This window comes from Podospora pseudopauciseta, chromosome 1 (assembly GCF_035222475.1).
Source record: "Podospora pseudopauciseta strain CBS 411.78 chromosome 1, whole genome shotgun sequence".
Lineage (NCBI taxonomy): Eukaryota > Fungi > Ascomycota > Sordariomycetes > Sordariales > Podosporaceae > Podospora > Podospora pseudopauciseta.
The window spans coordinates 8,619,771-8,641,839 of record NC_085892.1 but is presented as its reverse complement, the minus strand read 5'-3'; the positions used below and the strand labels follow the sequence as shown (position 1 = coordinate 8,641,839).

Below are 22,069 nucleotides of genomic sequence, written 5' to 3'. Positions count from 1 at the left end.
CTCCTCGGTTTGCAGGCTACCAGTCTGCTAGCCACACCTCTCTTCCCCTCTAGACCCCAATGCCGCCCGACTCAGAGCGGAATGTGGTCCGCTCCGTGTCATGACGTACAACAAAAATCTACCCTCCCTGATTAAATCGACCGCAACGCCATCCACAAGTGGTATGTTTTCTTCCCCCCTCCCCATCACCATCACCATCCTCCTTTCCTCAAACTAACAGCAACACTCTCACAGCACCGACCACCCACTCAGCCACATCGCACATGAGCTCAACTCACATCCAAAACTTCAAACAAAGTCTGCTGCCACGACAAACCCTATGGCTGCGGCTGTAGTTGTCCGGGGCATAATCCGCCTGAGTGATGACAGGCGAAATGTCCGACTTAGTTAGACAGCTTGTGGGGGAGACACGTGTATTGAGAGCACAGTGGGATGGTCACAAGTCACAGTGAGAATTCGCTTGGGTTGATTTGATGTGTACTCAGTTAGGGTAGAGATAGGGGGAAAAGTGGGCCTCCTCCCCTGAAACCCCCTGATGCTTTTTTCCTATGACCGTGCCAACCGTCGTCATGAATTTCTTCCCACTTTCCAGAGATACAATTCAGACCGGTCTCAACGCTGACGTAGCGACACCCTTGTCTCCAAAACAGCCTTCCCCTTGGTGCTGACGATGAACTGGTCGCTCACGACCTTGAAATGGTCCTTTGGTGTGAGACCATCAAAGTCAAAGTCAAACTTTTGCACGATCGCAGCCATAAGCAGATACATTTCTGCCCAGGCAAGACTAGCTCAAGCGATCAGGTCGGATCACAGGACAGACGATGACACATAGAGGAAACCTACTGCATCCCAAGACAGATCCTCGTACCTCTCGAGAACGGCGCGTACGTCTTCTCAGCCTTCTTCCTCGCCTCCGGATCTGCCCACCTCTCCGGCTGAAACCGATGCGGATCCGGGTACAGCCTTTCGTCCGTGTGCATCAACAGAACCGTCATGCCCACAGGTGTTCCAGCCGGGATGCGATACTTGTCATAGATCAAATCTCTGTCGGGAGCGGTACGCTGAGAGCGGGAGGCAATAGCAGGACTTAACCGCATACCCTCCATCAAAACGGCCGTTAGATACGGGTAGCTTTTCAAGCGTCTGCAGGGGGATAGATCCATCCGGAGACGAGGACCGAGCAGCTGCCTCGGTGAGCTCGGCTCGCAGGCGAGTTAGAATGTCGGTGTTGCTAAAGACGTTGTAGATAACCAGCCGGAGGAGGCTGGCTGTTGTTTCGAAGCCAGCTCCCGTCACTGAGACGACGTCGGCAAAGACACGCTTGATCGTCTTGTCCTTGGGGGGAAGATTGGAGTCATAGATCTCGTGAACGATGGTTCGGGGGGTGTCGTCATCCGGGTTGTAAGAAGCGGCCGCTTTGAGTAGCTGCGCGGTGTCCTCTTCGCTGTCCTGTGTGCAACATCAGCAACCGTTCCCCTCGGGTAAGAATGGTAGACTGCTGTATGTACTCGCGCATAGCGCATAAAGTTTGACGTATCCAGATCAGCGCTCTTGATGAGAAACTCCTTCGGAATAGAAAGCATAGCAGGCCCATACCAGCGGATGTGCTTGGTCAAGTGCCACATCCTTCCGCCACCATGCATGATTCTTGTCATACCGACACTGAAGTCCGGTTGGTCAAGACTGTTATAGTCCTTCCCAAGAACATACTCTGTCGAAGCATCCCTCTGGAAAGCACTTATAGCAGCGCCGAGATCAATCACTCTTCCAGCTTTTGCAAACTCGCCAATCCGCCCGCAGAGCTTTTCTAGCTTACGGATGATCATGTCCTGATGGCGGACAACCCTTGATTTGGAAAAATAGGCATTAAGCGGTGCCCAACGGGCCTTGTGCTCGTGGTGGTCCGGTGTAAAGATGATGGCACCAAGGGCATTCTGGGCATCGATCGACCAGTCGTACTTGTTCCAGCGCCCCTCGTGGCGGTGGAGCTTTTCAAAATAGTCTGGTTCGTTTATGTGAAGCTCGTAAGGACTGATCCGGACGATGGGCCCTGTATGTCGTCAGCTGACAAGGTCGCAGAATTCAATAATCGACGACTTACCATATTGCCTGTGCATCTCGGCGATGCGAAAGGTATACTGTCCCTTTTTGACCACGTCGTAATACGCCTCGTAGTAGCGAGTGATTGCGGCAAGCTTTGGGCCAAGAAATTTGGCAAGAGGATCCAAGTAGAGGCGGTAGAATGCAAGAGTGAGGCAGTAGGCAACCGCCGGGACTGCAATCGATTGCCATGACAAGAGAGATATGAGCAACTCCATTGCAATATGACCCAGCAAATCTCAAAAAAGCCGCCCCTTGCCCAGTAAAGAGCAGAGATCCCAGTGCCATCCAGGCATGTACAAGAGCGGTCGCTTCATATTTACCAGTTTCTTGCGGGGATGGGTTATTTGAGATCTTGTACTGAAGTAAACAACCAACGGCTATAGCTATGCCACACCGTCGCGTATTCACTGTGCATCGTCTGTCTTGCAGTTGCATTGGCAGTGCAACAACATAGAGCTTTGGGTCCAACTGCAGCAGCAGTGAACCCAATCAAACTCCATAAACCGGAATTGATGGCGGAGTTATCCAGCTCAAAATGTACATAAGATTCTCCTTGTATCAGTCACAATTCTTTCCAACGTAATAGCCCCTTGGGGTATAGGCACTAGGTAAACAAACAAACAAAAGGGTGTTAGCCCAATGACAATCCACAATCAACACATCTCATATATTCAAACAACCACCCGGCACGCCCATCCTCAAAGCCTCACACCCCCCACCTCCCTGGCCCCCTTCAAAGGCAAAACCAACATCCCACTCCTCGGCAGTCTCCCTCCTCGGATATTAACCTGCAGACTCTGGTGCAGCAACCTCGGCTCTCCAAGCCCCGAGTCCCTCTCCTGCCTCCAGTTCACAAACTCTTGTTGTGTTGTGCCAATCTTGAGGTGTTTGTTCCGTTCTTGTTGCTCGGCTACTGTCGTGTAAGGGACTGGGTCGCTGCGGTCGCCGGATGGGTAATCGTGGCCTGTGTAGATCTTGTAATGTGGGGGGAGGGAGAAGAGGGTTTGGACTGAGTGGTAGCTGTATAGAGAGAAAGGAGTTGTTAGTTTTACTGATCAGATGAAAAGGAGTATGGTTGAAGGAGGGGAAAGTGCAAATGTGGTGATGTGGTACTGTGCTAACGTGGTAATGCAAAAGGGGAAATGGGCAAAAGGGTGGGTAGGAACCGAGCAGGGAACCAACAGGGAAGAAGCAAGTGAGGTACAACTGGAGCAACAGGGAACGAGCAGTGAGAGGACACAGGGAAGGGGCGGGAGAAAGGCTTGATGAGAGGGATGGAGCAGAAGCAAAGACAACAGAGAGAGGGAGCAAAGGGTTGCACTAACAGTTGGACAGCGTCTCCTCCGGGGAAGTCGCAACGGGCTGAGCCAACGTCAGGGAGGAACAGAGAATCGCCACAAAAGATGTTGTCTGCGGTGGTTAAGGTGAGGCGGTCAGCATCAAAATCACCAACAGAGCTGGAAAGAGACAAAAAACAAACCGCCAATCAAATATCCAACATGATCAGGCGTGTGGCCAGGCAGATGGACCACCTTTGCCTCCAAGTCACCGATTCTGAAAGTCTGGTCATCCTCCCAAAGAAAATCGAAAACATCTTCGAGTTCGGATTGTTCGACTCCGTATTTCTGGGCAAATGTGGTTTGGGTCTGGATGATGCGCTTGCCAATCCCTGTTTTCGGGTTTGTTGATTGCGCGAGCTTGAGCTGGAGGTACCGGGAAGCAGACAGATGGTCTGCATGGGTATGTGTCTCGAGAAGATAACCAACTTTGTAGTTGTTCTGAACGACGATATCGAGCAACGAATCAGCAGTGGCCGTGGAGACGGTATTGCGGGCGGGTTCAAAATCAAGTACGGGGTCGATGATGGCGGCGGCAAGGGTGGACGGGTCAGCAATAATGTATTGCCAGGTGCCCGTGACAGGCTCAAAGATGGGGTGGACAATCGGAGATGCCATGTTGAGTGCTCGGATAACTTGTAGCACGATGGTTGGATGAGATAGAATGGATGAACTGGTGGGCAGTCACCTCTGGCTTTTATTTGTGACAAGTTTATTCTAACATCAGGCTGAGGATTAATCGCCGACGTAGCTTTCGACCGTCATACAAGAAGAACTCCAGATGACCGAGATCCGGGAGCACCTGGTCGCTCCATGAGAAGGGCTCTGAGCCGGGGACCAGGCAAGGGCATGTGTCCCGGCATGTACATTGTCGGGGGTCAACTTCAATACATCGTAGCAACCTCTTGAGGTCCAGCGTGAGATCACAAGGCGTAAAGCCGCCATCCCGTAGTGCAGCAGGGATAATTGCTGACATAAAACGGCGTCGACGTAATGCATGAATATCGGTGATGATGACAATGGAACATTGGGATCGGGGACCTCAAGTTCACAGCTACCCAAGCCCGGATGCCGTTTCCATATACTGTACTGCCTCTGAAACAATTGCTTATGCAGCTCGCCGATGTGAACGCCATAGGCTTGTCAGCTCCGGGGATAAGATACGACCTAGGGGCCCACTGCCGAGCCCCGGGTTCTCGGGGGCTGCCGGGTTTGAGACCCACTGGAGCCCGATATCCGGTTCCCGCCCCGGGTGGCCTGTGCACGATCGGCGACCACCTCTTCCCACAAAGAAATCCCCAGCTTTGCTTTTGCTTCTCGAAGCACCCGGTGCCCTGGTTGGTCCCCGGCGGAAAAGCTGTCTCAGTGCGTCATGCCTGGGCACTGCTGGCTCGCTCTGGAAGCCGGTAAAAGTCCCACGTTTTGGCAACGGTTGTGATCGGGATTTTGTCCCTGCATTGACCAAAATAGACATGTTCTCGGGAGGTGTCGGTCAGCTCGGAAACGTTGAAGCTGTCATGGCAAAGGTGCTCCACTGACCAAATATCTCATGTTGATGCTTTGACACTTACCCACGATTCGCTGATGGATTCGTAATCATCTGGCAGGATGGCATGCCCACGCCACCAAGGCTGGCCCCCTGCGTTGAAGCTATGCCCTGCGGCAACTTCGCAGGTTGGGATGGTGGTGTGGTGGCCGAAGAGGTGACGTTCGTTGATACCCCACTATCCCACCCTTCTGAACGTCCGTCCGCCGCCGTTAGGACTGTTCCCCGAAGCCCGCAGAGTGAACGAACCGCCGATATTAAAGAACAGACCCGCCTGGACCAGGGCACAGACATAACATAACAGTATAATATTTTTAGCTCGCCATCTCAAGATCATTCCATCCCAATGTCGTCTTCTCTCCCAAGTCACAATCAGCCGGGCGAATCTTCATCACTTTTGCCATCAAACATACCAACAACTGAAAGTGCTTCTCGCTCACAGGGACAACAAACCGAACAAACAGGAGCAATGTCAGAAATCAACACCCTCCTCACAGGCGCCGCCTTTGGTGCCGCCTTGACAGCATCAGGAGTATTCCAACCTTCGGTCATCATCTCACAACTCAACTTCACCAACTTCCACATGATCCAAACCTTCCTCACCGCGGCTGCCGGTTCAGCGTACGTCTACTCCTGGTTTCGTCACTCTCCTCACATCTCAAGCTAACACCCCCTCAGAGCCACCGTCTCAATAGCCCAAGCCCTCCAACCGAACCATCCGAACCTCGTCCCCCGTGCCGCCTCCAGCCTCGGGCTGTTCGGCCCCTACGACGGCAACATCCTAGGCGGTATCCTCCTCGGCTCAGGAATGATGCTCTCCGGCGCCTGCCCCGGCACAGTCCTCGCCCAGCTGGGAGTAGGTGTCAAGTCAGGAGTGTACGCCTTCGCCGGTGCCTCCCTTGCCGGTGTAGTTTGGTCAGGGTTCCTGAAGCCACTGCTCACCCAATGTCCAACACCAGCAAAGGCTGGCTCGGCATCACCATCACCAAAAGCAACAGTCCACGAGGTTCTGGGGGTCAGCAAGGGGACTTTGTTGCTTGGGTTGGAGGCCATGTTTGTCGGCATCGTTATTGCCGCAGCCAAATTCACCGAAGTTGGCCCAGAAGCCAAGATCCCTCCTTATTATGGCGGGATGTTGATTGCCGGAGCGCAGCTGCTGAGCTTGGTTGTCAGGGGTTGCCTGGTCGGCATGTCTACTTCGTATGAGGAAGTCGGCGGGTGGATGCTTGGTGGAAAGCTGGTGCCGGAGAAGTACAGGAACATGCTGTTCTCTGCGGGTGTTATTGTTGGGTCGTATCTCCTGTCGCACGGTGCCCCCAAGTTTGGCGAGGTGACGGATGTGGTTGTCAGTCCCTTGAGCGCGGCGGTGGGTGGGTTCTTGATGATCTTGGGGTCGAGGATGGCTGGGGGTTGCACATCTGGGCATGGGATCTCGGGGATTTCACTGCTGTCGATGTCGAGTTTTTTGACGGTCGGGGCGACGTTTGCGGCGGGAGGGTTGATGGGGTTGTTGATTGGTTGAGGTCGGTTTGGTCAAGTGAGGGTAGTGGGACAGTTGCCCAAGTTTGGAATTCTCGTATATGGTTCTTTCTGTGTACATGCTGAGATTCGGGCCCATGCGGCCCATGTATATTTATATCTCTACTTACAACATGGGTACTGCTACTTCAGTTTGTGCCCAAGAGCCAACAGGCTTTCACCACTCCACAGTTCCCTCTGGCAAGTATACGGTAACCCACTGATTGGTCTGGATCCTGTTTTAACCACCACTGGCATGAGCCTGCGGCGATCATCCCCTTTTGGCCCCAAGCCACGAGCCGCCCTTCGTTTTTCTCGACATCCCGGATCTCAGCTTCCCCTTCACCACTCGCCGAACAGAAACTCGGTTGTGCAGGAGACCCTTGCTCCCGGGGCCCACTGTTTCTGGAACTGCCAGCCGAACAACGGGGACCTTCACCCTGTGGAGCTTCCACATCGGCGAACACCCTGTGGGTCCGGCATTTGTTCTCTAGTTCCACCTCTGTCCCTTGTCCATATCGAATCTTGATCGCCGAGGAGGTACTCGGGGTATGCTAATTTCTTGGAACGAAGCTGAGGATCACCAAGACCCCCAAAGACAGAATGAACATTCGACTTACAGTGTTCTGAACTCACTTCTGCTTCTCTGCATTTCATCCCGAACTTGTCATCACAGGCTCACCAGTTTGGCTCTGTACTGTTTTCTCCAAGTTCGTTACATAGTCCGCGTTGCCATCTTTATGGCAGATCTCCCCACATATACTGGTTCCTTGATTTCTTTTCCCTCTGATCCGTCATCATGCACGTGTCGGTTTGGCGAAGGAGCAGTTGAGACAAGTTATCTCGTAGAGTGAGGTTCATGATTTTGTTGACTGGGCACCTTATCAGTGTTGCGACATAATTCAAACGCCCCTCAGCCCGTGGTAGTGTTTGTGTTTGATACGCTGCTCTCAGCCTGCGGCATGTTCTTGATCAGTGACGTGTTTACGTTGGAAATTGCTCTTCTTTCAAATTAGTGGTGCTAAATGCTATCACGTATATGGCGACTGGTGTCAAATCGCGTCATAAAGTCAAGCCGGCGGCTGAAGCGGTGAGAGGATACAATTTCATGGTACGAGGTTGCGTCTCTGGAACGGAGAATGGGAATAGCGTCAGTTCCGAGGCCGTGTAAGAGGAACAGAACCGCATTTGGATCGATATTCTTCTTCTTCAGTGGCTTCAATGCCATTAAGTTATTTATTCATTTATTATGCAGTTGGGTCCCCTTGCGATACGCCATACTTCCGCCCGCATTTAGGCCACGAGAATTCAATCGAAATATTCAATGCCACACCTGAGTGCCCGACCCAGCTCGGGAGACTTTTCTATCCTGGAGAGACAGGAGCTGACAGATTACAAGCTAGAGTAAGGCCCCTGGCTCCTGTCTTGTTAACTTTGAATCACAGCCTTGAGAACACACGGTAAGCCACCTACGTCCTCCAACGTGACGCAGCACGATATATGAAGAAAGGCGTGTTACTCATGTCGAAATTTATAATTACAGTGATTTAGGCCTTTCCGCCGAAACAAAAATGCCTTCGACGGAAGTGGCTCTTAGCTTTGGTCGATTTCGGCATCTATCCGGCGAGACCCGCGCCCGGGCTTGGGGCGAATTCATGTCTTTGGAAGGCAGCGACAAGTCGCACTCGGTTGGGGTAGACATCATGGACCGGAACCTCCTTGGCAAAAAGGAGCGCTTCAATCCAGAGAGTAATACCTGGGCATGGACGACCCGCGACGAATTGAGAGCGAATGTGCTCAAGATGCTGCGCCGGCCGGGGACCAACTACCGTCCGCGAGTTGGTTGGCATGTTCGTCAACCTTCGGTCCTGTACCATGCGTCGACAGAAGCTCGGGCTTACGCCTGCAGAAGATTCCACACTTCACTTCTGCATAATGGCGAAGTTGAACTCCAGAACGCAGTTGTCAGGTTCAATCCGGAGGTGGACAACTTGAGCCAAAACTTCAAATTCGTGGTCAACCAAAGTCCCCTTCGACACTCGCCTCGGGTATTCCCACTCTCCAAAGACCATTGATCCATGGCTGGACTCCAAACCCGGACAACCAGGCCTTCCACAGCATACTACCCGTGGTCTTCACAGCGCACACCCCCCGCAAGTATCCCTACGGAGATAGTCTTTGCTTAGAGCTCTGCGGGACCAAGATTATTTGGTCTTTGAAGACGATTGGGGGATGTTCTTAGATGACCATTACAAACTCGACCCGACAAAACGCTTGATCACAAAGGCCATTACTTACGCCAAAGGATGGGGTGGTTCTCATAAGAAAGCTCCATTCCGAAGAACGGCTGGTCTTGCTGGAGGTCGTGGATGTTGATAGCGACATCAACTGGCTGATCAGGAGTGGCGAGTGGATCCTAGGACCGACTACAGGAGACGAAAGACTGCAAGAGCAAAGCGAGTTGCAGTGGTTAAAAGCGTTCGATCATTTTCACGGGTACCGGACATGATGACCTCTCTGTTGGCGGACCCGTTAGGTCTCTGTTCGGGTTCCTGGCAGATCCCGGAGACTGGGACGGACTCAAAAAAAAAATAGGGTTTTGCGGACCGAATGTTGGAATGGGCAAGGCGACCGCAATTTGGAGACCAGAAAATTGACTGGGTGGAGAGGAGGTGGAGAAAAGATGGATAGCCTTGGTGATTTGCCAGTGGTGCAATGTCATTCTATGGGAGTGGAGGAAAGGTGAATGGTCACATTTGTTGGCGAGCTGGGGGTAGTGACATGTCAGACAACGTAATACTGAGGCCCATGGTGATGGGGGTAATCTTACTTGTAGTTTCTTTTCTTGCGACTTTTCTTCTTCTTGTTATATGGAGCTCATTAGGGCTTCACTGGATTTGTAGATGTAGATGTGAGGTAGCTCGGCAATTTTGTGACAAAATGCACCCGCTTGGTATATGAAAAGAGACTCCTATGCAATGCAAATGTGCAAAGGGCCACTAAGGCAGCTACGAGTAGGCCTTTCTTTCAAGAATCTCTGAAGTCCTCACGCTACATGCCTGCTATGCACCGCTCTGCTTGCACAACATTCAAAAGTACAGTAAACAAGCAACAAAAGTATGCATATCAACAGTTTCTAAAACCCCCTCAAAAACTCCTCCAAACTTATCGGCTTCCTCACAGCATTATTGATCCCTTCATGATACGTAACCCAAACCCTGTCCTTCTTTTCCCCGTCGGCCCCTGTATTTTTCGTTCCATTCCCACTTGAATCTTTCAACACCGGCTTGAGCACAATAATCCTCCCGAAAAAGTCCTTCTTGACTGCTATCTTGTCCTGTTGCTTTAACATCTCCAGCTTTTGTAGATGATCAGGGGTATTTTCCTTGTTGTTGTCATCAATATGGGGGATGGTACCGCCGCCGGCTCTGAGCCGTGCCTGGCGAGAGGCTGTTTCTCTTGCGGCAATCGTCTTGGCCAGCTCCTGATCCAACATTTGGCGGACGGCATATCGTGTCGGCGGTGCTTGGGAAAAAAGGAACTGGGAGGCAGACGCCGTCTCGAAGGTGGCCAAGGTATCCAAGTCTCTGTATCAAAATGTTAGCGTGTGTACTGTGGTAAAAGTGGGGCCAAGAAAAAGGGGCAAAAACTCACGGCTCCATCCGGTACACCCACGTCGTCCTGCCCACCAACCCGCCACTACCGTCTTCAATCTTACCTTTGTGTAACTGAATCCCAACCTCGGCCAGCACGTTGGCTGCTCTTCTCACCATGGCCTTTTCGCCCTCTCGCCTGACGCTCGCGATGGAACCGGTCTTGTCGCTCCCCCCAATAACGACAGGCTTTACATCTGGTGACACCAAGCGGACGAGATAAGGAAGGAAATCGGTGGCGATGTCTTCTGGGCTGCGGAAGGATCGTGATAGTGAGGGCGGTAAAGAGTCCTGGATCCCCTGGAGGATGGCGCGGTTGAGCTTTTCTGCCTCGCGCGCCTCGTAGTCGGCCCTGGGGCCGGAGAAGGGGAGGGGAGGTGCCTCGTTGGGGTCGTCTTCACCCCATTTCCTTTCGTGCGCAGCCGGCTGGTGACGACGCGCGGAGGCAAAGAGGTGGTGGCATGCCAGGACGGGTTGGGAGATGTATTGCGCTAGCTCCCACTCTTGGGCCGAGAAAATGCGGGAGGAGCAGGTATCGTGGAAGTGCATCCATTCGTAGGCGATGTCGGGCTTGGTCAGGAAGGAGTCGTCGTTGAAGTCGCGGTTGGGGTATTCGAGGAAGATCTCTGTCATGATCCGGTCAACCTCACCGCTCGTGTCAATCATCTCACGCAGGCGAGACATGGCATATTTCTTGGTTTGTTCAGAGATGCCTAGCTGGGCCTGCGGTTGCTCGTGAAGAGCATTCTTCTTCGCGGCGGCGGGGAGGCTCTGTTTGGGGAAGCCAGCGCCTTCTTGGAAGATGCGGTTGACGATTTCTCTGACGCCGCCGCGACCAATGCCTCTGGCGCCTCCTCCTCCATGAGCTAGATCTTGAATGACATTTTGGTCTATCCATTGTCGGGTAAGAGAAGGCGTGGCTTGTTTTGAGGTTGCTTTGAGCCTTCCGGCAACCCATTCTCCCACCACCATGACACCTCTCAAATCTCCCTCGGCCGTACTTTCTGCACCCTTCCGAACATCTTGCCCACTGGTCATTCCCCAAGCAGCCTCACATAGCTTTCGTGCGGCATCCCGGTCACAGGGAATCCCCTCCTTCTCGAAAACAGCCTTCAACCTGGTCACCACGGCTTCAACAGTGGGTTTCCCCACATGGATAACCTCTGCCAAACCAGATTGTCTGAGTGGCCTAAGAGAAGGATGGTAGACGTCGTTGCAAATCAGGATGAGTGGCCTCATCTGGCGGAAATCATCCCCTCTCTTCTTCTTCCCTCCTCCCTGTCCCGAAGAATTCTTCTGATCGGTAGTGACAAGATCAATAAGCGCCCTAACAAACCCTCCTTCACCACCTGCTCCGGATCCAGAAACCACGCCGTCCACCTCATCCACAACCACACAGATTGGCCGCGCAATCTTGTCTCTTTTCCCGGTCTCTCCCGCCTTCTTGTTCTCAAGAGTTCTGACTGTTTCGGTTCCCAAGGTTGTCCGGATGCGCCCCTTGACTACATCTTTGCTTCTGTCGTCACTTGCATTGATCTCGAGAACGTCGTACCCAGCCTGCCGGGCACACACGTGTGCCAGCGTCGTCTTGCCGAGACCTGGTGGACCATGGAGCACGAGAATTTTGCGGTGCAACCGTTCCTCCTCTTCCTGACCTTGTTGCTGCTGTTGACGGCGAGCAGAAGGACGAGTCTTGGCTGTGTTAGGAAAGACGATTGGATCCCATTTCTTGAGCCAGCGTAGCACTTGACGATTTGTCAGGTCATCGCCAACGAGGTCCATAAAGTTCCGGGCTCTGTATTTCTCGGTCCAGAGAAGTGTCCGCCATTGCTTTTTCGGCTGCGCTTGGGGTTCAACGGACAGCAGTGGCTCGTCTGGGTGTACAGGAGGCGCAGTGGGCGCTGTCGTCTTCTTCCGTGGCTTCGCAAGCTCCTGAGCGGCCTTGTCCATGAGACTGTGTATGTCGATACCAAAATAGCTCTTCTTTGCGCGGCCTTCTTTTGTTCGGGACCGTGCCGCTACCATTGTTGCGTAGGAAACGGACTCGGTAGGTTTGCGCTCGCGGATCGGGATCGTTTTTCCGGAGCATGTTGACATGCCGTAGGGGGCGGGAACGAACTCGTCATCCTGAAGAAAATCGGGCAAGGGTTGTGTTGACTGAGAAGGGAAGATTTGCGTGGCTTGGGTTCCAAAGAGACGATCATAGCGTTCTGCTTCTTCCTCCGACTCCTGGGGCGGTTGGCTCTCTGGGGGCGTTGTCTCTCGAGTCTCGTTGCCATCATGCGCGGTTACTTCGGAATTCTGGGTGTCATACTCCAACATTCGCCGCTTCGGCGAGGGCTGTTGTGTAGTTTCGTCATTGTCGTCTTCGTCTGAATCGTCTTCTGCGAGGAATCCAGCAAGAACGCGGGGCTTGTGCTGCTTCGGTGGTTCTGCTGGGCGAGGTCTCTTGGCTTTGACAGGAGACGAGCTCGCTGGGAAGGTAATTGGGGACGACGGGGCTATCATTGTAGATTTAAAAGAGTGTTGATATCCCAGTTGAGCTGGCCAAAGTACATGGCACGTAAAAAAGATGGTGATGAGTTGTCACAGCTCCAAATTGTCAAGACTGCGTTGCGCTGTTGTCTTGGGAGCGCGGAAGACGCGCTCAAAAAAGTGGACCCGCGACCCGCGACGCGATCAATTAAGCGGGACAGTCGTAGTGGTTGGTCCGTGCACACTCTGACCGGTGTATTTCAAATGAATTTCCATGTATCATGGATCGAAAGTTACGTGTAAGTGCACCTCCAGGACTTTCTCGATCCATATCTTTGAGAGGATGTCAAAATTGACCGAACGCGTTTCCGTTTGATGATTATTAAAGAACAGTTTCTTAAGAGAATCGGGCTTTTACATAGAAGATACCAGAATCACCCCAGAAAGATTTTACCACGACTGCTTACCACTGCATCCCAAAGAGAAAACATCTACCCTCCCATCCATCCATCCCCTCAACTGAACCTCCCCAAACTAGCCCACCCACTGATTCCCCCAGCAACCCCAACCGCAATCCACCGCCACTGATTTCTCCTCACCCACCCCATCACCAACTCCCTCATCCCCGTCTCCTCCCCCCATTTCTTACTCCCCTCAGAAGCAGTATGCCCGTTGACACTAGGAATAATCCACCCCTTCTTCATCCCCTTGATTACAATCTTCCCCGTTCCCTCACCATCCTTCAACAACCTAGCCAGCCGCCATTTGCACGCCCCGTTGATCCCTGTCTCAAAGTAGTAAAACGTCACCGCGAGAACACCCCACAGAATCCCAGCAGAAAGCAGATAGAGCCCTCCCTGAAGTCGAGTTTGGGAGTGATTATACCAGAGGTAGACATTGGAGAGCGCGGCGGAGTTGATGATAGGAGGCACCCAGTTCGGGCCCTGGCGGTAGATGAGATGCCATTGCTTAGCAAGAAGTTTCTCCTCTGTTGGAGGAGATAAGACAGGAGATGTGGCGAGGAGTGAGAGGGTTGTGGAGTGAGTTAGTGTGATTCCTCAAGAAAGTTAGCATCGTGGGTATGATTAAAATAGGACGGGGATGAGCTGACCAGTGTAAACAGCCGGGCCAAAAATGGCCGTCCACTGGGCAATGGGCTGGAGCGCGAAAGGCATCTTGAAAGCTGGCTGAATCTGGTGATGCTGCTGACATGAAATTCAAACTGAAGTGAGATGGGGGGTCGAGGTTGAACTGCGGGGGTTATGGTACGGAGAATTGGTCAAGTAGAGCTGACATGCCGTGACACCTGATAGGTGGACTCGTGGGTTGCACACAAAGGACAACATTCCGGTACCCCGCCATCATGATTCGACACGACATCTACCAAACCGCATACCAGCACGGCTGAGTAATCACGAATGGAGTGGTAGCCGCAACCCGATGTCGAGAGGAGGCGCGGGTCGATCTCGATATCTTTCGGCTGTCATCTTGGGTACATGGCAATAAAAGCAAGGTAGTGCCGCGATTCCCGCGACTATGGTTCGGGACCGAATTTTGTTGTCTAGGTGCATATGCACGAGCCTCCAAGAACCAAAGCGTTTCAACTACCATTTGAGTTGCTCATCATGCTCATGTTGGTGTGGTAAAAGTCACATCACGTCGAGACCATTCCGTTCGAATAAATAGGTAATCAAAAGCCATGTTCAGATCCATTATCTACCGCAATTTCAGGTATCATCATATCCCATCATGTCATTATATCCCAACCAACGCCTTGCCAAACAAAATCAAAAAGCCAACAAAGACCCGCTCTTCATCTAGAAAACCTCCAAGCTAGAGTCTTCCGTGTCCCTTCTTCTCTCCAGATTTCTCACCACGCTTGCAACCGCAGTCTCAACATCAATGTGGAAATATGGCCTATTGACACCATAGATCGGCGCCAATCTTTTCCCACTTGGTCTCGACTCGCCAGAAGAGACGGGTGCAATCTCATCACGCTTCTCACCAGAGCCAGCGTGACCAGCCTCCAAGTCCACATCCCCTGACCCTCTTTCCTTCTCCTTCCTCCCAACAGTGACATCCGGATCAACCCCGGCAACAGCCACAACATCCTCCCGGGCCCCCCCTGCCCTTTCAACGCCATGGCCTCTGTCAACTCCAAACCCAGCTGCGACAAGCGCCCGCTTGGTCCACCGGTTTGTCACACCCGCAAAATACCACTCCACAGCCTCGGGATCTGTGTACTTGTTGAACTGAGTCCTGAGATCGACAAGAGCCTGGGCGGCAGTCACATCAATGGCGTTTACAGCGCTGAAATCAAGGATGATGGCCTTGAGCTTGGGCTTGGAAGCAATCTCCTCAGTGTCCACAACCTGACCGCGACGCGGGCCTGGATCATTCCAGGGGCGATCGCCGATTTTGTCGTACTTGTTGAGCTGCGTCCTTCGAGTGTGCTTGTAGATATACACCGTCATCTTGTCCAAGTGTCGTGCGCAGTTGACGTAGTTCAGACCTTCGCTGAATCGGTAGATGAAGACGCCGGGGTACGGTGATGTGATGGGGATCTGCGGGTTGGATTGGTCACGGCGGCCGAGATCAAGGTACGCCGAATGCTTCTCGCCATCCAGGGCAGAGTGGTCGACATTCTCCTTCTTGAGGGTACTGTCCCGGCTGGCGTGCTGCAGCTGAACACGGCCCAGAAAGCTACCTGGGCTTTTCGCAATCCTCCAAAGCAAAACAGCCCCAGACGCAGCGATTGTGACATAGATACCATTTTCAATGGAGGTGAAGATGGAAACAAACACGCCGGCGAAGAAGATAACAACTTCGAGAGGCGATGTCTGCCAGTACTTGTACACCTCCCGCGGAGGTGTGATAAGATCACCGACAGCGTGGATGATGATTGCTGCCAAAGATGCCGAAGGAATGTAGAAGAAAACCGATGTGAGCGCGTAGAGTGCCAGTAGCACAATGACGGCCGTAAAGATGCCGGCGAGGGGGGTTCTGACGCCAGCCTTTGCCTTGATGGCTGTACGCGAAAACGAACCGGTGGCAGGATAGCCTCCGAGGAATGGCCCAAAGACATTGCTGAAACCTATAGCCACCAGCTCCTGCGAAGGGTTGATCATGTAGTTGTTGACACGCCCAAAAGACTTTGAAATCGCGATGTGCTCGATCAGCAGGACGATAACGGTGACCGGAAGATGAGGTGCGATGGCGGACAAGATCTCAGTGTTGATTTCAGGAGCACCAACATGTTGGAAACCTGGACACGACACAAGTCAGCCAAATCTCTGAGGTGTATTGTCAAAACGTAGCCACTTACCACTTGGGACATTGCCGAGAATCTTGAACTTGGCATTCTTCGCATCCGACACGCCTCTGTTGACCAACCAGCTCACGAGAATGTACAAGATGACGATGAAAGCCATGCGGAGGGTGGATATGAAGAACCACATCTTGGATCTGGTGGGGCTGCGTTGGCCCATGAAGCCGCAAAACCAGCGGATAAAGTAAAGACCGAACAAGGCCGACAACCCCATTGCAGCATCAAGCTTGGTATCGCCCAGGTGTTTGAGGGTGTTGATAATGACTTTGTATGTCTCCTCGCGAGTCTTGACAGTCGAAATTCCCATCATTGTCGGCACCTGTCCAGCGGCGATACTAATGGCAGAACCAGTCATGAAGGCGCCGATAGCTGTGAGCGGAATGAATTCGACGATGAAACCGAGTCTGGTAAGTCCAATAAACAGCAGAATCACGCCTGAAATCAAAGCCAGAGCTCGTGCAATGACCTCAGCCTCGAGTTCAGGCTGCGTTGCTCGGATGTCGAGTATGATGTTTCCAACAATAGTGGACATCACTGCAACGGTCTAGAATTTTGTGTCAGCCGCTTGATCATAAGGTCAAAAGTGATATCAGAAGAACTCACGCCGATTGTGATATCCTTTGAGGTGGCAAAGGCCCAGTAGAGGAAAAATCCCACGAAGCTGGTGTACAATCCGAACTCGGGGGGCAGATTGGCCAAACCAGCGTAGGCCATACCCTGAGGGACAACAACAAACCCGACAGTGATGCCTGGGAAGGTTTGTCAGACACAGCTGAATCAGTGACTGGCAGGCAGTGCTTACCAGCAATGAGATCTCCGAGTAACCATGTCAAATTGTAGTGAAATATCCAACCCCAGAACGGAAACAGCTCCCTGAAGTAGTGTTTGATTCCGTCAGCGGTGGGCACCAGATGAGCCAGAGCCTCCTTGGCCGATGGTTCAGACTCGAGGTAGAGTCCATCGTCGTAAAAGTCGGCGTCATGCAGCTCATCCTCGGGACGGATCCCAAGGAATCGTTTCACACGACTGGCGGTGGTGTTGTGAGCCATGGTTGATATCTGGATGGCTGTGGATCTGGAATCAAGCAGCGGAACGAAACGGACGCTGGGGAAGTCTTATATCTTGAGAATCCCCGGCCGCTCCGCTCAATCAGGAAAACGTGTGAGCGATAATCGGTATGAGCTGGAGTGCGTCTTCTGGTAGTCTCTTGGGCCCACGGTAGGCAAACGTGCAGCAGATGGCGTCGGTAGACAGGGGTGCAGCCAGGGTCTGGGATCCGATAATCGAGCACGAGCTCAGAGGCTGAGGTGTTTAAACCCACTAGAAGGGCTCAGTTTCGTGGAGGGCAGTGGGATCGCTCGCTTTTCGGTGGTTGCTGATCCACCTGAAGCGCGGGAGACGATGACACACCCCAATGCAGGAATCCCACTATGCTTCTGTGATAGGAAGTACAAGCTGCAAAAAGGCGGCAAAGACCGTCGTGGTGGAATTGATGAGAGACGGACCAGTCCCCCTTTTTGTGTTGCTATCCCATCTCTGGGTGCTGGACCCTGCTCTGTCCATCGCAGCGGCATCGATGACATTGATGTGTGTATCGGATGTTAGTGGGTGGAGTCATGTCCCCTGGCTTCTCCGAGACCGCTAGAGGGGCTCCTAAGCAATGGAGACTCGGTCTTGCGGTACAGATATTTTGCCATGTCGATTACGGGGATTCCTTGATTAGTGACCGTATTTCCGGGGTTTTGGCAGAGCTCCGCTGCCCCAATTCGCACGCCATAGCAAAGCCTGTCATTTGGCGGGTCATGGTTGGTGTATTTGCCGGGGAACAAGTGGTTTCTTTGCAAGATTTTGCATCCGTTGCCGTCACCAAGGTCCTCCTTGCCGATTTCCCGTTGATCGCTCGGCTCTATTGCTGCACAGGGGCGCCCTACGCTAGGGTCGAACGTGTCAGCGGCATACTCAGGATGGGAAAGACTTAAAAGAACCAATAAATGCTTTGCGTATTTCAAAGTCTTCAAAGACACCCTCAAGAACCCCCTTTGTATTTACATCTTCTCTGCCTATACAACTAACAAATCTTCAGATGTCGTTAACAGTGGCTCGGCAGACGTCAGACAATGGCGCAAATCTCTGGGCATCGTCGAGGTCCCGGACGCCATGGCGGGACCAAGACTTTCCCCAGGAAGCTTGTCTGTGACACTGGACCAAATCAGCTGGGACTAGGGGGGATTCCGTGCTTCTGGTCGATTGTGAAGCGCATGCTGGAGGACGCCACGATTTTTCTGGTGTTTGCTATCGTCTTGGCTGGTGAAGGCGTGCTGGTCTCACTTTCGCGTCGATGGCGTGGAGTTGCTGTCAGTGTTCGGGGCTGTTTGACGGGGCGTGGGATAGGTGGGGCCTTTGATATGATTGGCCAGGACACCCTGCCCACTGCTCTTAAAGGAAGGTGCCTGCTCTCCACCCCTTGTGTCTTCTACAGTTGGTTAGACATCTTCTCTCATCTTCATCTAACTGTCTCAACATATGTCTATTTTTCCTAGCATTTTTGTTCTCGTCACACAGGACGATCGATGCTCTCTCGACTCTCGATGGTCTCATGAAAATCACCCCCGTCTCTCCTTGCCTCAAATTCACATTTGGGCTAGGCTGAATCGCGTTAGGCAGTGTGGGGGACGCACACGGAACTCCATCCGCCCAAAAAGCACAAAAGGCCAGACCCGCCCACCTTTACGAATGACGACATTTCAGGGATTCTCTTGCGCAATTCATCACGACGAATGAACACCCAGCCGGGCGTCCACCAGCATGCCGCCAGCGTTCCCTTCAACCAGCTCATGAGCTCACGCACACCGCATCAGTGAGCCGGGTCCAACAGAATGGTTCGATTGCAGAATTGGAGAATCGAGGATTACATGGCTGAGTCCAGAGCCATTGGAAGCGTGTGAGATGACGGTATGAAGTTGGGGATTTGAGGGGTCGGTGATGTTGCTACGGACCAGACGCCTGGCGTCTCTCGCCCAGCTGCTTCTCGCACAGCTGCTTCTCACCCGAGGCTGAGAAAAATCAGCGAACCCTTGGAATGGAATGATGGTCAGCTCTTCCACTTTGTTATCGAACGACGGGATGTGGGAGTGATGAAGATGACGGAAATACTGATCAACAAAAAAGAACTGACGGGCAGCCGCGATGGGAAAGGAGGATGCAGGTGGCAATATGATGACGGTGGCATCCGGTCTTCTGCTGCTCAGTCTGTGAAGTGTGCATCGTGGAAGGGCCGCGGAGACGTCATTCACAATGATGTGTTGGTGGGAAGGGTGCGTTATGAGATGTCTTAAGACATGGGGGCACTCCTGAGCTTTTTGTTTCTGGGAGACGAGCTGCCAAGCACCATCACCCTCAACATTTTCAGACATCACCAAGCGAAACGATCACCAGATACCAAAGGGCGTGGAGTGGTTCTCAATCAGCTTGTCAGTGGGTTCTACTGTGGCCTGGGTCTGGAGCAAGCGTTTTGTCGAACAAGCGAGCCAAGTCAATACTTCATGAGTCTGGACCGTTCCCGGCACTCTGGACATGGCTCGTCTCCAAAATCAAGGTTTAGGCCGATGGGGCGTGGAAAGCGAGCTGCCGGTACTGCAGCAGATCCCAAAGGCAATGATGCTTTACGCTTCAAGGTGGAATGCAGTCATCATGTTTAGAGGGTGGTGGTGGAAATGAGCTAGCGTCCAAGACTATCCAGTCAAGAACAGGGGCTGCCGTGGCGCTGAGCACGTCTTCTAACGCGATGCGAGGTGAACAAACCCTTTTCGGCTTGTTGGAATGAACAAGGACCCCGATGCTGCCCACCTATTGCAACCGGCTGTCCCAAGCCTTTACGTTCTCTTTACGTGAATGCTCTTGGCTCCCCCAACTTGCTGCCAATCTTTGCAGACTCTCGCTTCCTTTCTTCCCTGTGAGCGTCTATTCTGCATTGCCAGCCAGCGCCACCGCAATGGGGGCACTCATTGTACAGCCCGGAACTACAACGGACCGAGCCTTGGTGAATTGGAGTAGCCTAGACTTATACCCTTCGCATCTCTCTGATGATGATCAGCCCAAACCGCCTCCCAGAGATGGTGTGCTCGAGCCCATCAATCGCGAGTTAGGCAACAGACGCAACAAGCGCATGGAATGCACGACAGCCTTCTTCTTGCATACATGACCCGGCATGTAACCCACTGGAACACGCCTGTGCTTCACCGATATTATTCGCATTGCCCATGCACAGTTACTGGAACCTGGACTTAACGGACGCGACTGGAATTAACGGCAAATACCCTGGTGACGTCGCTCGTCTTACTCCAACATGCATCCCAGCCTTGCGGTCTATCGCCCTGATTCAGAGCCTGATAGCTCGTTCCCAGAGAGGCACTTGGACGACCCGAGGGACTCCCCTTCAGAATGGCCTGGCCAGCAGGATATCGCACATTTTCCTCCCATCAATCTTGACTTTGCGGAAGCTGGTCTGTCGAAGATAGAGAATTTCGAGTCAAATAGCACATCTCTGTGGCCACAAGGATGGATGAACCAACAACGCTCGTTGCTTCATCGTCAGCAAGTATGTTTTCAAGTTGGCTGATTGTTGTTGGCATGCTAAACCCCTGGCTACAGATTTCTATTCACACCGGATCGATCGAGTTACCCATATTACATTCTTCCTTTCGGCAGACAACTTCCCCTGTTCAAGCCGAATGGGACCTATTTCGTGCGTCTTCAGAACAGTTCCCCGGGCATTTTCAATGGAACGCCCCCCCACGACGGTCAACCACCGAGGAAGATTCCGATTCCAATCAAAGTCAGCACGACAGTCTTGAAGAATTCTGCCCGCCTCTGTCAACATGGAACGCCACACACAAAGCCAGGCGACGAAGTGCACATCGTATCACCAAACCCACTAGATTGCCTGTCGTGCCAGTCGTTCCTCAAACTATCATGTCCGACAGACAACCCAACGAATCAAGCCCAGATCTGTTCGATTTCACGAGCACCAATATTTTTTGTGCTCAGCCGAGTCATGATCCTATGGTTTTGAACCATGGAAATGGTGCCACAAACTTCGCCTTACCTCAAGGCGAGGAGTTCACTGCGGAGAAGGTCCATTCGAAGCGCATCGCACACAAAATATCCGAGAAGACACGGCGGAATCGGTTGACACTTGCAATACGAGAGATTCAGAAGCTCCTACCTTCGGAAAGTGATCGGGACGACATGCTACTACCAGCCAATGAGCTGCTTATCCGGCCAGGCGTCCCGAGCAGCAAGCTAGATGTGGTCGAGATGGCTATTGGTTTTATCAGAAAGCTCAAGGAAGAGAATGTCGGCATGACAAAGAAGCTGCGGGAACTTGAACAGAAGTCAGCACAAAAGTGTCGATGTCAGAAGGAGGAACATGGCCAGGAAAAGACCCCGCCGGTGGAGGAGCCAGAAGATCAAGCGAAAGAGTAGTGGTCATCTTTATATCAGATCCACAACGGTGCGGCTAAGCGCATCGTGGCTTGATGAGGTTTTGAATGTCATGAGTCCAGTATACCACGACGGATAATGAATAATGGAACAAGAATTGCAGTGACGTTGGCGAGTCCCCTCGCTGCCATTTCAACACTTTAAGCCTGTTTTCACAGACTCATTTGTCCGCCTTCTAAAGCTCGTTTCGGCTCTATTCCACAAGACCTGCTATCTGCGTTTCGGACCCTGTCGAGCATCTTTCAATGCCGTCTAAGAATGATTTGATGCACACTGTTCGAGACATGCTTCCAGTAGTATATCGTTATGACCTACTCAAATCAGCTTTGAAGATCTTTCTCTTGTATCCATCGCTGACTTTGCTCTCTTCCACCACCAGAATAGGAAACAGAGATTCTAACCAGTGACAGCCTTGCTGAGCGGGGTAAACCTGAACGTGGGATAATCTTAAACCATGGGGTCCTCAGTGCATGCTAGATGGGGGTTCAGCTCGGGTACAGTAGGCAGATGACCCCACACACCTCGGTGGGTTTTAGGCGTGTGCTTAAGCATACCTAGGGTCTCCCCAAAGCTCTCAAATCCCATAACTCTTTTCTCTTCTTCTTTT

At 52.4% G+C, this 22,069-nt stretch overlaps 9 protein-coding genes across 9 annotated transcripts; 3 read left to right on the top strand and 6 right to left on the bottom strand.

The window, feature by feature from the left end:
* Nucleotides 1-368: 368 nt before the first annotated feature.
* QC763_123520 (uncharacterized protein) lies at nucleotides 369-2,318 on the bottom strand (the record flags this gene model as incomplete). The annotated part of the gene is given in 5 exon segments (XM_062908920.1): nucleotides 369-784; nucleotides 844-1,086; nucleotides 1,100-1,449; nucleotides 1,509-2,050; nucleotides 2,102-2,318. The coding sequence occupies 5 exon segments, from the start codon at nucleotides 2,316-2,318 to the stop codon at nucleotides 613-615; spliced, it is 1,524 nt and encodes a 507-aa protein (XP_062772092.1). The 3' UTR covers nucleotides 369-612.
* A 483-nt stretch (nucleotides 2,319-2,801) lies between these two features.
* QC763_123510 (uncharacterized protein) lies at nucleotides 2,802-4,070 on the bottom strand (the record flags this gene model as incomplete). Its single annotated transcript, XM_062908919.1, has 3 exons — nucleotides 3,584-4,070; nucleotides 3,429-3,513; nucleotides 2,802-3,123 (listed from the first exon to the last, which is right to left on the bottom strand). The coding sequence occupies exons 1-3, from the start codon at nucleotides 4,056-4,058 to the stop codon at nucleotides 2,802-2,804; spliced, it is 882 nt and encodes a 293-aa protein (XP_062772091.1). The 5' UTR covers nucleotides 4,059-4,070.
* A 647-nt stretch (nucleotides 4,071-4,717) lies between these two features.
* QC763_123500 (uncharacterized protein) lies at nucleotides 4,718-6,704 on the top strand. The gene is made up of 2 exons (XM_062908918.1): nucleotides 4,718-5,607; nucleotides 5,665-6,704. Exons 1-2 carry the CDS (start codon nucleotides 5,333-5,335, stop codon nucleotides 6,506-6,508), a joined length of 1,119 nt encoding a protein of 372 aa, XP_062772090.1. The 5' UTR covers nucleotides 4,718-5,332; the 3' UTR covers nucleotides 6,509-6,704.
* Nucleotides 6,705-8,075: 1,371 nt separating this feature from the next.
* On the top strand, nucleotides 8,076-8,579 carry QC763_0027740 (uncharacterized protein; the record flags this gene model as incomplete). The annotated part of the gene is made up of 1 exon (XM_062905481.1): nucleotides 8,076-8,579. One exon carries the CDS (start codon nucleotides 8,076-8,078, stop codon nucleotides 8,577-8,579), a length of 504 nt encoding a protein of 167 aa, XP_062772089.1.
* Nucleotides 8,580-9,499: 920 nt separating this feature from the next.
* Nucleotides 9,500-12,665, bottom strand: ctf18 (Chromosome transmission fidelity protein 18; the record flags this gene model as incomplete). Its single annotated transcript, XM_062908917.1, has 2 exons — nucleotides 9,500-10,091; nucleotides 10,159-12,665. The coding sequence occupies 2 exons, from the start codon at nucleotides 12,663-12,665 to the stop codon at nucleotides 9,641-9,643; spliced, it is 2,958 nt and encodes a 985-aa protein (XP_062772088.1). The 3' UTR covers nucleotides 9,500-9,640.
* Nucleotides 12,666-13,147: 482 nt separating this feature from the next.
* QC763_123480 (uncharacterized protein) lies at nucleotides 13,148-14,153 on the bottom strand (the record flags this gene model as incomplete). The annotated part of the gene is made up of 2 exons (XM_062908916.1): nucleotides 13,744-14,153; nucleotides 13,148-13,689 (listed from the first exon to the last, which is right to left on the bottom strand). Exons 1-2 carry the CDS (start codon nucleotides 13,805-13,807, stop codon nucleotides 13,148-13,150), a joined length of 606 nt encoding a protein of 201 aa, XP_062772087.1. The 5' UTR covers nucleotides 13,808-14,153.
* A 98-nt stretch (nucleotides 14,154-14,251) lies between these two features.
* On the bottom strand, nucleotides 14,252-17,009 carry CYS14 (Photosystem I iron-sulfur center; the record flags this gene model as incomplete). Its single annotated transcript, XM_062908915.1, has 4 exons — nucleotides 14,252-15,897; nucleotides 15,958-16,504; nucleotides 16,564-16,709; nucleotides 16,763-17,009. 4 exons carry the CDS (start codon nucleotides 17,007-17,009, stop codon nucleotides 14,450-14,452), a joined length of 2,388 nt encoding a protein of 795 aa, XP_062772086.1. The 3' UTR covers nucleotides 14,252-14,449.
* Nucleotides 17,010-17,561: 552 nt separating this feature from the next.
* On the bottom strand, nucleotides 17,562-18,098 carry QC763_0027700 (uncharacterized protein; the record flags this gene model as incomplete). Its single annotated transcript, XM_062905480.1, has 2 exons — nucleotides 17,562-17,892; nucleotides 18,034-18,098. The coding sequence occupies 2 exons, from the start codon at nucleotides 18,096-18,098 to the stop codon at nucleotides 17,562-17,564; spliced, it is 396 nt and encodes a 131-aa protein (XP_062772085.1).
* A 1,631-nt stretch (nucleotides 18,099-19,729) lies between these two features.
* Nucleotides 19,730-21,538, top strand: QC763_123460 (uncharacterized protein). Its single transcript, XM_062908914.1, has 2 exons — nucleotides 19,730-20,557; nucleotides 20,611-21,538. The coding sequence occupies exons 1-2, from the start codon at nucleotides 20,306-20,308 to the stop codon at nucleotides 21,442-21,444; spliced, it is 1,086 nt and encodes a 361-aa protein (XP_062772084.1). The 5' UTR covers nucleotides 19,730-20,305; the 3' UTR covers nucleotides 21,445-21,538.
* Nucleotides 21,539-22,069: the final 531 nt, after the last annotated feature.

Excerpts from the sequence above, each read along its gene's own strand:
- QC763_123460 (XM_062908914.1), top strand. The coding sequence starts at position 20,306 with ATGCATCCCAGCCTTGCGGTCTATCGCCCTGATTCAGAGCCTGATAGC. Across the intron at positions 20,558-20,610 it reads CGTTGCTTCATCGTCAGCAA|ATTTCTATTCACACCGGATC; the intron begins GTATGTTTTCAA and ends CCCTGGCTACAG.
- QC763_123500 (XM_062908918.1), top strand. The coding sequence starts at position 5,333 with ATGTCGTCTTCTCTCCCAAGTCACAATCAGCCGGGCGAATCTTCATCA. Across the intron at positions 5,608-5,664 it reads ACCGCGGCTGCCGGTTCAGC|AGCCACCGTCTCAATAGCCC; the intron begins GTACGTCTACTC and ends ACACCCCCTCAG.